Below are 15,272 nucleotides of genomic sequence, written 5' to 3'. Positions count from 1 at the left end.
GAGTATGAGTGCAGGCACATTATAGCAGCAGTGTGTATAGCTCAGTGTGAGTGCAGGCACATTATAGCAGCAGTGTGTATAGCTGAGTGTGAGTGCAGGCACATTATAGCAGCAGTGTGTATAGCTGAGTGTGAGTGCAGGCACATTATAACAGGAATGGAGAGGATGAGAAACACAAGGGCTGACAGAGACTGTAGGGAGCATGAAGGAATGAGCAGGGCAGATGTGGGCACAGTATAGCAGCACTCTGTCTGGGGAGAGAGGGATTGCAGTTGCGAAGAGATTACCTCCTCAGTCCTGTCCCCTGATGTAACCCCCAGCCTGAAGTGGATCTGCTATGATTTGGAAGGTGAGGGAGACTTCCTGGGTCAGAGTACAGTGCTGTAGACCCCGCTATGCAGACCATGCCCCTCCCCCACCCAGTACAGGGAGCTCTTAAACCAAAGCAATGCTCTTACACCAAGTTACAATTTTGAAAAACTGTGAGCTCTTCTTGCAAAACGCTCTCAATCCAAGTTACTCCAAGGTACCACTGTGTACAGATACAGTCAGTAAGATAACCTCCATCTCTAATGCCGCCCCCTGCTGGTAGGGCATATGTTTGCATATTGCTGTGATATCCCAGTGTACAGTATAGGACCTGCTAGTTGTCACACGTTAATGACAGATAAGCGTTTAGTTACTGTGAAATGCAGATGTGATAGCCGCCATCTGTGCACACTTCCTTCCTGACGCTCTCAGGTGCTCGGAGGAGAAGTTACACATGGAAAGTTCAGTCAAGAAGCTTTCGGCTTGTTTGTTTCATGGGCCCTCTGGCTAGAAAAGGGGGAACTGCTGTGGGCACCAGAGGGAGATTCCTCCTCTTATAACTGGAAACTGTGTAGACTTAGTGAGTACACACCCAGTGTAAACTTCTGCCTTCTGTCACATTAGAGGAACGGGCTCCCAGTGTTTACCCTGCAAATATAGCCAAGGCTTTAGCCATCAGCAACATGGTGACTGCAGCCTCCCATTCTAAAGCTTTCATGTTAGACAAAGTTCACACCTAGGTTGGAGGTGCCTTGAAGTTCTGTAAAAAAAAAGAAAAAGAAAAGCTGCAGCATGCCACATTATAAACGCCAGACACGATGCTGGAAACTTGACGGACCCCCTCTCTGCTGAAAAGTTATATAGATTTGTAAATTACTTTATATAAAAATCTCCAATCTTCCAGTACTTATCAACTGCTGTATGTCCTGCAGGAAGTGATGTATTCTTTCCTGCACTCTATGCTGCCACCTCTGTCCATGTCAGGAACTGTCCAGAGCAGCAGCAAATCCCTATAGAAAACCTCTCCTGCTCTGGACAGTTCCTGACATGGACAGAGGTGGCAGCAGAGAGCAATGTTTTAAACTGGAAAGAAAACACCACTCCCTACAGGACATACAGCAGCTGATAAGTAATGGAAGTCTGGTGATTTTTGAATAGGAGTAAATTACAGATCTGTATAACGTTCTGCCATCAGCTAATTAAAAAGAAAACATGTGTACGCTGGAGTTCCCCTTTAATCCCGTTCTTAATGAGTTTGTTGCCCAGTGATAAAATAATCTGCACATGCCATATGAGCCAGAGCTCTACTATATCTATATAAGCGTATACGTCACTGTCCTATGTTACACATCACTGTTCCATTGGACTATAAAAGCGTTGTCTATTTGGCTAATCTCATTTGCAGCATCTATTATGCTCTAACGGAAGCTTCTATATAGATTCTATAACATTCAGGGACTAGTCTAATCTGATTTCACATTCCACAATACCCTGGTATCAGTCTTCTATACTAAATCCATTGATTTCCTTGCCGCCAGTGCTCAGGAAGTTCCTGCAGACCGCTGCTGAAAAACAAGCCAGTACATTTAATTGGAGGAAGCAGAAGCCAACTCTGGAAAAAGCAGATCCTCCCATTGACCCATCCATCATGATTTGGCAGGTAATACGGTGCAAACCAGCTCCAGTCTAGCCTAGGGGCTGTACATAGTAGACAACCCAACTCCTTAGACAGAAATGTAAACTTTGCACTTTCCTTGGGTTGTGCAACTCACTTCCTCTATATCTGTAACATCCACATGACTATGAAGTTTGTGTGGGACCACAACTGAAGTCACAGTGTAGCTTAATCCATTGCTCAGATGCTTTAGCAAATCAGATAAAAAAAAATCTTGGTATATGTATACAACTGCCATGTAGACCTATGTGTTTCCATGGAAACAGACTACAACCAAACCCAGAGTGCAGTCTGATCCTGCAGTCATGTGTTACACTGGTGTAAGGTTTCAGCCATCTCTCCTCATCCCCACCATAAGCATGAATGCTTAGCTACATGTGTTCCGAATAAGAAAATGAAAAAAAGTTGCCGGCAGACACCTAATTTCCCCGAGAACAAAGGGATCATGGTGAAATCTAACTGCCCAATAACGCTGGTTCCTGATGATTGGCCCATGCAGAAGGGCTAGGGATTAGGCAACGTTCCTTCATCTGCTGATTGGATCTTCTATACGACCATTTCCAACAATCGTCGGGTCGGCCCAACCACATGATTGATCGAACCTTGTAAAGACTCGCCCAATGAGTGCCAATCTTAGAGATTGTCATTGGCAGTGTGTGAGCCTGTGTAAGAGGACTCTAAAGGTCCCCATAACCTTATATTTAAGGCAGGTTGTGCTGTCAGTATAAGGGGTATTGGACTCTACCAACCGACTACCACCAGATGATGATAGTGGAGATAGGAGCGTAATGGAAAATCACTGCCTGCCTGACCCCTTGGTTTTGGGAGAGATAAACCACACCGTAAGCTGTTTGGCTGCGGCTTGGCGAACGTTCCTGTTAATGGGAGAGGATGGGGGAGGTAACTGATCTTAAAAGGGGTTACCCAGCGAAAATCTTTTCTTTCAGATCAACTGGTATCAGAAAATTATATAGATTTGTAATTTTACTTTTATTAAAAAAAATGTCAAGTCTTCAGATACGTATTAGCTGCTGTATGTCCTGCAGGAAGTGTTTTATTTTCAGTCTGACACACTGCTCTCTGTTGCCACCTTGGCCAAGACAGGAACTCTGTCTCGGTTTTCTATGAATCCCCATAGAAAACCTCCCCTGCTCTGGACAGTTCCTGTCTCTGCCAGAGATGTCAGCAGAGAGCAGTGTGTCAGACTGAAAATAAAACAACATGCAGGGCATACAGCAGCTGATAAGTAGTGGAAGACTTGAGATTTTTTAATAGAAGTAAATTACAAATCTATATAACTTTCTGACACCAGTTTAAAAAAAAAAAAAAAAGATTTTCGCTGGACAACCAGATTGGAACTGCAGTATGCCCACACAGCTTCTTTTCATCGCTGCTGAGCTGGCACTTTGGGGCCTCCTTAAAGGGGTTATCCAGTGCTACAAAAACATGGCCACTTTCTTTCAGAGACAACACGACTCTTGTCTCCAGTTCAGGTGCAGTTTACAATTAAGCTCCATTAACTTCAATGGAACTGAGCAGCAAAACCCCGCCCAAGCTGGAGACAAGAGTGGGGCTGTCTCTGGAAGAAAGTGGCCATGTTTTTGTAGTGCTGGATAACCCCTTTAAAATATCTATCACTGTTTCAACCTCCACCGATAATCGGCCTCTTTCCTTGCCTGGTGATGTGGATAGTTCATATTCCATATTCCCAGTATTTATTTAAGAGTTAGAAGCATTGGTCCCAATCATAACAAAACGATGGACTGACTCCAACAACCGAGGGTTCCGAGCTTAAAATAACAACGTTAGAAGAGAAAAAACCCTTCTGACGGACTTGACTCTTAAGTCTTATCAAAGCATTTACGCCCTCAGGATACATTCCTTTAAGCACAAAGCCACTCTCCTCTATTGTGTCATATGGAAACAGTTGTCTGAAGACTAAAATACTGAAGTACCAAGATCTACCCGAGGGGACGATTCTTACTCGCTTAGACTTTTCTAGAAATTTACTGCCAAAGAAATGTTACTGCGGGGAGAAAAGATTTAGCTACTTTATGCACGGGATGGGCAGTGTGATTGGACGCCGAACTAGTCGCCTTTGATCCTTGATTGTAAATAAGTGCTAAATAAAAGTTTGGCTCCTTATTCAGAGTAGACATTGACGTGTCCGCCATTCCTTTGAACAAAACAGGAAATCTTGTCAACAATAGCGGGGGGCAGGCAGGTGGCTTCATCGAAACATCCCACCTCCAAAACACAAAATTTCCCCTGCATGTTCTGTTTTTGTAGGCTGGGTTCACACTGCGTTTTTGCTATCCGTTTTTTTTTATCTGTTTTTTGAAAGAAAAAAAAACGGATGCATTTGTGTCCATCCGTTTTTGATCCGTTTTTCCATTGACTTCCATTGTAAAAAGAACGGATCAAAACGGATCCGTTTTGACGGACGCAAAAAGCTGACACTACTTTTGTGTCCGTAAAAAAAAAAAAGGATCCGTTTTGATTCAATGGAAAAACGGATCAAAACGGATGCACACTAATGCATCCGTTTTTTCCATCCGTTTTTCATCCATTTTTTGTAAAAAACAGATTAAGAAAACGGATTGCAAAAACGCAGTGTGAACCTAGCCTAAGGGTTCCTGCAAGCTAAGGGGGAGGATGTGTGCCAGAAGTGTGCTCATACTGGTTGTCACCACTATTTCTGATAAAGTTCTTCACCCAGAAGGAGAAGTTTCAACTATGATTAAGAAAACCAATAATGCAGGGCAGTTTCTAGCACCGTGCAGAAGGGGCAACCGCACGGGGCGCTGACAGCTAGGGGGCGCCCTCTCCCACCTCACTCAGGAGCTGTGGCAGACATATTGCCCTTGCTAGAACAGTGCGCCCCCACCTGCAGCACCCGGCTCCTGGGAGGGCCCTTTTGTGTCCTGGGAGCTGCATTATCCTGTGTCCTGGGAGCTGGCTGGATAATCCTGTGTCCTGTGAAGAGGAGAGTGGAGCAGAGCAAGGACGTTCCCTGATCGCTCTGCACATGACACTGCACACAGCATGACTCCTCCTCCGACCCGGCCACAGCATGACTTCTCCTCCGACCCGGCCACAGCATGACTCCTCCACCGACCCGGTCACAGCATGACTCCTCCACCGACCCGGCCACAGCATGACTCCTCCTACCCGGCGACAGCATGACTCCTCCTCCGACCCGGCCACAGCATGACTCCTCCACCGACCCGGCCACAGCATGACTCCTCCTCCGACCCGGCCACAGCATGACTCCTCCACCGACCCGGTCACAGCATGACTCCTCCACCGACCCGGCCACAGCATGACTCCTCCTCCTACCCGGCCACAGCATGACGACTCCTCCGACCCGGCCACAGCATGACTCCTCCTCCGACCCGGCCACAGCATGACTCCTCCTCCGACCCGGCCACAGCATGACTCCTCCTCCGACACTGCCACAGCATGACTCCTCCTCCGACACGGCCACAGCATGACTCCTCCTCCGACACGGCCACAGCATGACTCCTCCTCCGACACGGCCACAGCATGACTCCTCCTCCGACCCGGCCACAGCATGACTCCTCCTCCGACCCGGCCACAGCATGACTCCTCCTCCGACCCGGCCACAGCATGACTCCTCCTCCGACCCGGCCACAGCATGACTCCTCCTCCGACCCGGCCACAGCATGACTCCTCCTCCGACCCGGCCACAGCATGACGACTCCTCCGACCCGGCCACAGCATGACGACTCCTCCGACCCGGCCACAGCATGACAACCCCTTTAGTCCTGCTCTCCCTCTCCTTTATCTACTTACATCTGATCTGGTAGGGGGGTCACTAGGAAGACAGCAGTGTCTGGGTCTGAGTGGGGAGTGGGATGGGGGATGGTCAGCTTCTCTAGTTTCTCCTTATTATCACTTGTATTTTATTGTTGAAAGTTTAATCCTTACACTGCCTTCCCATGGACGTGTGCATGGTGTGGATGATGGGAATGTGCATGGTTTGGATGATGGGAGTGAGCATTGTGTGCATGATGGGTCCACACAATGCTCACTCCCATCATCCACACCATGCACACTCCCATCATCCACACCATGCACACTCCCATCATCCACACCATGCACACTCCCATCATCCACTCATCCACACCATGCACACTCCCATCATCCACACCATGCACACTCCCATCATCCACACTCTCCCATAAGGCACAATCACCTCAATCACACACACATTCACAGACAAACATACTTACATTTTGAGTGACCTGGGAGCATTGGTGGTGGCCCGGATGAATTGCACATGCACGGGAAGCAGCCCGTCTCCGACGTGGTACAAGGAACCCCCTTATGTATAGATCAATATGCATAGTGGGCGGGACGGGAGGGCGCAGACTGGGCAGGACGTGGTGGTGCTTGGGGCCGGAGGGTGACGCCCCAAATGCTCTTAGGCAGCAGATTTGCATAAGAGAAATTCAGGAATTAATAAAGAATGCGGGGGAGAAGAGGAATGTTGGGGACAGCAATCTACTCCTAAGTTACTGAGCTTCAGCGGCATATGAGCAGCTTCTCTGGGCCGAACCTGCTGATAGTGCCACATTAATGATAATCACACTTCTCTTATAGTACATTTACACAAAGAGATTTATCTGACAGATTTTTTAAGCCAAAGCCAGGAATGGAATATAAACAGAGAACAGGTCATAAAGGAAAGACTGAGATTTCTCCTCTTATTAAATCCATTCCTGGCTTTGGCTTCAATAATCTTTCAGATAAATCTCTCTGTGTAAACCCACCATTAGTAAATGCAGTGAGACCGGCGCCTGCACCTGTAGATTTCTGCCATTATTTACACCTGTTTGCAGGTAAAGCATCATAAATCAATGCACCCAGGACCCTCCGACTGCAACACCTGCAAACACTACAACTCCCAGCATTTACTGACAGTCCTCAGCATATGCTGAAGTTTAAGTACAAATGAACAGACACCTCAAGGTGTTGTCCCCTCACAAACTACAACTCCCAGCATACCCTGAGAGCTTCGTAAGTGTAGGGCATTGTGGGAGTTGTAGTTGTTATCCACAAGGGATCTGTGGTCACAGATACAGATCAGTCCAGGATGGGAGCAGGTCTCCTCTCACTGGTTCCTTCTGTATGGGCCCTGTTACACCAACAGATTATCTGACAGATTTTTGAAGCCAAAGCCAGGAATGGATTTGAGAAGAGGAGAAATTGCAGTCTTTCCTTTATTACCTGTTCTCTGTTTATAGTCCACTCCTGGCTTTGGCTCAAGAAAATCTGTTAGATAATCTGTTTGTGTAATAGGGCCCTACATCCTCCAGTATCAGCCCTCCCAGAAATCCAGGCACATGTTCCAGATAGGGGGTGCTCTGCAGTCTGGGTCCCCCCTGGACCTCACACCTCACTCAGCAGTAATTGATATCTGATTGGTAGTGAATTTGAAACATGCCCTAGAAACTGCTACATTCACACATGCATATTAGGGAAATTACCACCTCAAACCATCAAGTATAAAAATACTAAAATTACTTCAATATGTTCTCTTCTTCCATCCTTCTGATGGATTACCTCGTATGGAAACTTTGGAAGCTATTTATTGAATAGCGGCTCCTCAAAACTGAAAATGTAAAGTATGGCTGAGGCCGCACTTTACATTGTTGGCTATGGCATATTGGATTGCGGGCACACCCAAATGCGCCTGCATTCGCAAACAAACCAAGTGAAGTACTGCTGCACCGGCCTGCGTGAACTTCACTGATAGCAGCCATTCTGTAACACGGCCGTGTCACAGAACGGCTGCTGTCTTACTAAGTGTGAACTGATAGCAGCCATTCTGTAACACTGCCGTGTCACAGAACGGCTGCTGTCTTACTAAGTGTGAACCCAGCCTAAACCTGTAATAACAATGTATTTAAATGGCCACACAAACAGTACAGGATTAGTTGGGCCGTGTACTGCAAACAAGTGCTGATCTCACTGATCGGTGTTTGTCTGCTTCCGTGTCGCACAATCTAAAAGGACTGGTAATAGTGATCGGCCAAAGGAGAAGCAAATGCCCTCTTGTTGTTCTACCAGTTCTGCTTTACTTTTGGGCACCTGTTGAAAGTGGATCCTTCAAGGCTGGCATGGCTGTTTTTTGGGCACAGGAATGGACATGTAAAAGGTTTTGATTGGTCAGGGTCTCACTGCTAAGACTCTTTTGGACAGAGTGGCCAAATCTGGTTATATATGGTGGAATTCTACCAACAACCTGTCATAAACCTCTCAAGAAAGTCTGATGTTGCAGAAAACAAGGGTCCACAACAGCTTGCATCCTACCCAGTCTCTCTATTGGCTTCCTAAGCTTACTTTAGGCTGGAATCACACACTGCAGCTTTTTGGAAAACTATCACTGCAGTTTTTGTGCCAAAACCAGAAGTGGATCCAACAGGAAAAAGAGAAGGATAAGTCCTTCCTTTATATTTTCCATCCCATTTAAATCCACTTCTGACTGTGGCATAAAAACTGCAGTGTGTGATTGCAGCCTTATAGAGTAGTTTGGGTAGATGGCCGCCTGCTGGATCCTGATTCATCCTACAGCCTTCTAATGTCCGTGGCTTCAGGCTTACTTTTATTGTTTGCCTCTAATAAGTTTTTTTCCAGTCTGAGCAAAGTATAAGCTGGAATTCTCACTATAACCTTGACACAGAGTTGATGGTCATAGGCGGATTGGAATTCCTGTGACTTTTGGGAAGTTTTGTTGCAATGTGTGGTTAAGCAGCATCACCGTTACAACATCACGTAAAACCAAACACTGTCTCGTCTGCAAAAACACACTTCTGATAAAAATCGCCAACCCAGTTAATTTAATCATTAACTTGTATGTACAGGTGTATTCAGTCCACTATTCAGCAGCCAGACTCCAATTTCTCCGCTCTCCCTATTGAGAACATATTCAAGCTCAGCCATGCGTACATGCTTATGGCGGACCAAATGATTGTAGAGCTGTCGGCCAAATGATTTTATGACCCATAGCTATTTTATATGTGTGGCCAACTTTAGAATGGTAAAATGTGTGTGTAGCTTGAAGGTGCATTGCAGCCCTTGCTGCGTATATAGACAATAATAATGTTTTACTTACCTCTGAAGCTTCTAGACCCATGTGTTTATACATGCTTATACATTACCTGCTCCACAATCCGGCTTGCTTCGTGCGTTCCTTGGTGCACGTCCCGCGCAGCCAATTAGTGTATATCCCACCGCCACTATGTCTGCCCATAGACTTTACAGGGCAGGGATCCACAGCGGATCTCTCTGCGAATTTACAGCAACAAAAAAGGCTGCGGATCCGTCCTGTAGAAGGGTCCTATTACACTGAGTGATTTTTAACTATTAAAGGGGTTATCCAGCGCTACAAAAACATGGCCACTTTTCCCCCTACTGTTGTCTCCAGTTCAGGTGCAGTTTGCAATTATGCTCCATTTACTTCAATGGAACTGAGTTTCAAAACCCCACCCAAACTGGAGACAACAGTAGGGGGAAAGTGGCCATGTTTTTGTAGCGCTGGATAACCCCTTTAACAACTAACGATAAATGATCGCAAACGAGATGAACAATGTGCAATTACACTGAACGATCAGTGAAAAAGTGTGGAACTTGAACGAACGTGGAATTACAGCGAAAGATTAACGATAATTTTAGGTTCAGATCTAAATCTGGCAGCAGCGTATAACTTAATTAGTAACCCAGATATAACTCTCAGCAGAGGTGTATGGTAATGACTATTGGAGGTGTATGGTAATGACTATTGGAGGTGTATGGTAATGACTATTGAAGGTGTATGGTAATGACTATTGGAGGTGTATGGCAATGACTATTGGAGGTGTATGGCAATGACCATTGGAGGTGTATGGCAATGACCATTGGAGGTGTATGGCAATGACCATTGGAGGTGTATGGCAATGACCATTGGAGGTGTATGGCAATGACCATTGGAGGTGTATGGCAATGACCATTGGAGGTGTATGGCAATGACCATTGGAGGTGTATGGCAATGACCATTGGAGGTGTATGGCAATGACCATTGGAGGTGTATGGCAATGACCATTGGAGGTGTATGGCAATGACTATTGGAGGTGTATGGCAATGACTATTGGAGGTGTATGGCAATGACTATTGGAGGTGTATGGTAATGACTATTGGAGGTGTACGGCCCCCTTTAGAAGGTTCCCCAAATGCTTACATGCTTATGACACTTACCTTTACCCATGTGTTTTGTAGGCTGGCAATCTACCATGGCAGAAGATGAAAGAAATAAGTGCCTTGTATCGTGGTCACCTATCAGTGATGAAGCCATACGCACCCTTAATGAAAACCGGCAAACTTTTTATTCTCATCTGCATTATAATCACCCTGATCCTGATCTACTATATCTGGTTTGTAAAGCTTACCATCGATATGAGAAAGGGGAAGGTAAAAGAACCTTTTAGCACAGACGAGCCGATATGTAAACACAATGTAGTGCAAGATACAATCTTTAAAGTCAAGAACAGTAAGACCTTCCTTGTATCGGCCTACTTGGACCTCCGTGGCAGCAGGATTGTCCGGATTTTGGGTATAACCAATCAACATGATCCGGATTCTTTGCTGTGTGACTTTTGTCTAGTCCGCTATAATTACTCAAACTATGCAGAGCTTCAGGTCCACAGCGACCACTTTGGTTTTCCCTATGCCACCACAGATCTTCTGTGTTTTATCCAAGATGACAGAGACCCAGAATATGTATCTCTATACCGAGGAGAAGACCTTTCTCCAGTATTCTTAAAAATACAGAATACTAATATACAGATTAATAATAAATTGGAGCCTAAGTTCCAGTATAACTTTATTATTTGTATTTCGGCCATGTTCGATGCTTACAACAATGTTCTCCAGTTTATTCAGTCCATGGAGATGTACCGCATGTTGGGTGCCGAAAAGGTGATCCTTTACTATACCGATTCTAGTCCCCTAATGAATGACATTCTGCACTATTACGGAAACTTTGTAGAACTTATTCATTGGCCCATTACCTCTTTTATCAATGTTTCCAGGGGCTGGCACTACCCAGAACATCCAGGAGACCTCCATTACTTTGGTCAGACAGCAGCTCTGAATGACTGCATTTACCGCAACATGTACAAGAGTAAATACATAGCTCTTAATGACATCGATGAGCTGATAATCCCCATAATCCACAAAGACTGGCCAGAAATGGTGAACCATTTTCATACAACTGACCCAACCTCCAGTGTTTTTCTTTTCGAAAACCATGTTTTTCCCACCACCCCCCAAGATAAGGCCAATTCCCAAACCCCCGAAGAGTGGCTCTCTGTCCCAGGAGTCAACATCCTCAACCATGTTTATCGGGAGCCCAATTTGCCGACTGAAATCAATCCTACAAAGATGATCTTAAACCCCCGGAGCGTTGTGAGAGTATCAGTCCACGTTCCACTTGAGTTTACTGGGGGTCAGTACCAAGTTCCCAGTGACTTTGCTAAACTTTGTCATTACCGAGAACCTAAACAAAAAGACCTAGACAGGAGTCTCCTGATTCCTGACAACATCTTGTCAAGATATGAACCGAAATTGACGGAGGAAGTAAATCGGGTATTCGCTGATGTCAAGGAGTACATTACAAAAAGAACATTTCAGTCTGGAGTGAAAAGTCTGTCATCTTTTGAGAACCAGAGCCTTTCCCGTGGGGTGCACTAATTTCCAAGCTAGTTTCATTTGTCAGAACAGGAGGTGACTAGGCTTGAAAAGTGACAGCTATGCTCAGTAGTGTCAAGACTTCCCATGTAATTCAGCAGGGGGTGACAGTGAGCTCAGGAGAAAACTGCTCCCTGAATAGAGAGATTATGAAACCTGTGCTTCATCCTCAGGTATGATGGGAGTGATGTTCAGAAAAGTCAAGTTATAAAGGGGGACGTATCGCGGGATAGTCCACCAATATCCAGTTAGCTGGGGTATGACCCTTGTGATAGAATAAATTGGCAGTGGCATATAAAAGAGCGGTGCCACTTTGCCTCCTGATGGCCCCACTTGACTTTCTTTAAAAGCTGCATTTTTGCCCGCTGGTTGTAAAGCTAGCCACACACATGAGATGTTTGTAAGCTAAACTTTTAGATTCCAGCAGGAGCGGAAGACCATCTATTGCACAGATGTCTTACCTGCAGTCTTCCAGCTATTGCCAAACTATACTTCATCATGTCCAGAAAGCCAAAGCTTTGGCTGTCAAGGCTTCATGGGTATTGTAGTGAGGCAACAGCTATGGGGGGGGGGGGGGGGGGGGTTGTCGCAGGTTTGACATCACTATTAGAGATGAGCGAACCTGGAGCATGCTCGAGTCGATCCGAACCCGAACTTTCAGCGTTTGATTAGCGGTGGCTGCTGAGCTTGGATAAAACCCTAAGGCTATGTGGAAATCATGGATATAGTCATTGGCTGTATCCATGTTTTCCAGACAACCTTAGAGCTTTATCCAAGTTCAGCAGCCCCAGCTAATCAAATACTGATCGTTCGGGTTCGGATGGACTCAAACCCGAACCCGGTTCGCTCATCTCTAATCACTACCTATTCTGTATAGGGGCTCTTGACTCTACCGACAGTGGATGACAAAATTATTGGGCATGTTTGATAATTTTCTTCTCTAAAGGTGGTCATATATTTTCAACAACTGTTGCTGTTTGCTTATGGGTTTTCTATTGGAAGGGATAGGCTGTAGCCAGATATCTCCGGTGGTTGCTTATCTCTCCCAGAACAATATAGGCAGAAAAATTCAATACCTGTCGGGTGGCTGTCTTACACCTTAGGGCCATATTACACTGCCTGATATGCTGGGTAAGATAGGAGCTTGCTTACAGAGCCTAATACATGGCTCGATTATCCTGCTGCTAGGGCTGCATGGACATCATTAACAATGTCTGTGCTTTTGATGTTTAAAGATGTATGCTTACCCGTCTACGCTCCCCAGTGGCCTGTCTTGTTTCTGCTTTCTGTGCTGACTACAGCCACCTCCAACACCTCCAGACTTGTCTCTGCAGTGACAGCCCGCTCAGCCAATCACTGGATGTAGTGCTGTCCCTTCTCGGCCAATGATTGGCTGAGCGGCCTGGCACTGCAGTGACATGTTAGGAAGTGGTAAAGGTGGCTGAAAAGAACACAAAAACAAGCCGGGACACTGGGGAACGAGGACAGGTAAGAATACATCTTTTATCTTCTATTATTTTCTTCACCCTTCCATCGGCCATCAGTCGTGAATCACCTATTGCACGTTGTTATGCCTGGTCAGTGCCCGATGATTTTCAACCATTTTGAAGGACAACAATCAGACGGTGATCGGCTCCTCGATTGATCGTTGTATTATATGGAGCAGTATCTGCCTGAAACGGCCTGATTCAGCCGTGCAACGCCCCTGTAATAGAGCTCTCGGATAGGTGGTCAAACCAGTAAGGCCACCGTAAGAGATAAGCTGCTGTCAGAGGAGTCTTCTGCACGTGTATGAAGGGGATTATGGGCGAGAGTTATTGGCCGAAACTATCTTATGTGTGTGGCCAGCTTAATGGTCCAACCAAGGGGCCTCCGAAGAAAGCCGAGACCATGATGGGGGCACAGCTTTGTTTTTTCTTTGCACTGTAGAGATAGGTTTGTATTCTAAGCCGTGTGCACAGCAGTAAAGAACTGTGGATATTGATTATTTAATAGCCCCTGTTTCACAAAGGAAAAACCTCTTAATGCATTCGCTAAGTGCTGCCTAAGCGAACACGGAAAATATTCATACTATAAATTCCCCGGCTCTTCCAGGGAGCGGTGTAGGGACCTACAAGAGGTTTTATCGATTCTAGACTGAGCTGCTTTATGGTCACATCTGAGGGTTTTTTTTAAATGTAACATGAAACCAAAAATATCTATTTTTGTACCAAAGATTTTGAAGGTGTGACAGGAGCGAAGGAGTTAATATAAGAAAATTATTTTATAGCTTTCACAAAATCTATTGTTATAGAAGTAAGAAAAAGGGAAATCCTTAATAGACTTTTCCGCAGCATTTACAGCTGTATGAACAATGGGATTTTTTTTTAAATAAATCTTATTCCTGCTGAGTTATCAAAGGCTGATATGACAGCAGTTTTCCTGTCTAGGTCCCCAAGACAGCGCTTCCTGCCTCTGTGCTCTACCAGAACATTGTTATCTCAAGGATATTAAAGGCCCCCATACACTTTATAGTTTTGACGGCCGTACCCGCCATACTTTGTGAGATTTAACTGTCAGTATAAGGTGTATGGGGCTCTCCGGACAGATGATATTGGTGAACATAGGGGTCGGCAAGATGGAGAATCACAGCCTAACCCCTTTGTTGTAGGAGAGATAAGCTGCAGCCATGCTGAATGTTCCTGCGTATGGGGAGGACGTAAAAGAGAAATGATGGCTGAACGATTGCTTGTCCGCCTGGACACAGTGACAGGAAGTGTTGTCACAGGCAGTGAAGGGAGCCTGTGACTTCAACATGTGAAAACTCAGAGACACAGAGATTATACCTTAAGTACGTGCCTTTTTATATAAATTTGAAAGTTTTCCAATGGAACTGGAATGTTTGGGAATAATTTAGAAAAATTTAAAGCTATATATGTAAGGGTGGATGCTGAGGCCTGGGCACTTTAAAGGGTATTTGGGGTATAGATTTATAATGATGCTCAGACAGGTGTGTGGGGGGGGAGACTATACTTATATTCCTCACTCCCCCATTGGTATCACAGATCATCAGCCTGCTGCACAGCGCCTTAAGATTCAGGAAGGCACATGGTATTGCCTGCTCAGCCAATCAGCGGCAGAGGTAAAATACTGCTGTGACTGCTGATTGGCCAAGCAGGCAATGCCATGTACTGACTTTTCAGCCAGAAGTGCTGCACAGCAGAAACCCGGCAAGGAAATGTGAGTATGTGGTTTCTTTTGCACAAATTTATAAAAAAAAAAAAAATGGGACCATTAGTGTGCAAAAACGAATCTGTTCCCTACTTCAGGCTGCCCTTAAGGTCTTCTTCAGGCCACCATTATATTGGCTGTAGACCCCTCAGCCGTTGAGTCTTCAGGTCCTCGGTCCACCCTTGGAGATTGCAGAGGTGTATGCATTTAATTCTCAGGCTGGATGCAGTTTTAATGCATTGATTAATAAAGCTGATTATAATAAAAGTGTCTGTCCACGGTTTTTTTCCAAACACTGCTTCTTAATTAACCATTTACATTACAACTT

The 15,272-nt window shown here is 45.4% G+C and overlaps 1 protein-coding gene across 5 annotated transcripts in view; it reads left to right on the top strand.

The window, feature by feature from the left end:
• LOC138802626 (beta-1,4-galactosyltransferase galt-1-like) overlaps positions 1–12,311 on the top strand; it is a 73,615-nt gene extending 61,304 nt beyond the window's left edge. For all 5 annotated transcript variants that reach the window (XM_069986133.1, XM_069986135.1, XM_069986134.1 and 2 more), the window contains 2 exons: positions 1,848–1,969; positions 10,265–12,311. In XM_069986133.1, coding sequence (XP_069842234.1) covers positions 1,958–1,969; positions 10,265–11,737 — 1,485 coding nt within the window. In that variant the 5' untranslated portion in view covers positions 1,848–1,957 and the 3' untranslated portion in view covers positions 11,738–12,311. The remainder of the gene's footprint in view (positions 1–1,847; positions 1,970–10,264) is intronic.
• Positions 12,312–15,272: the final 2,961 nt, after the last annotated feature.

Source organism: Dendropsophus ebraccatus, chromosome 10, assembly GCF_027789765.1.
Source record: "Dendropsophus ebraccatus isolate aDenEbr1 chromosome 10, aDenEbr1.pat, whole genome shotgun sequence".
In the NCBI taxonomy this organism is placed as follows: Eukaryota; Metazoa; Chordata; class Amphibia; order Anura; family Hylidae; genus Dendropsophus; species Dendropsophus ebraccatus.
This window is presented reverse-complemented; position numbering and strand designations above follow the sequence as displayed.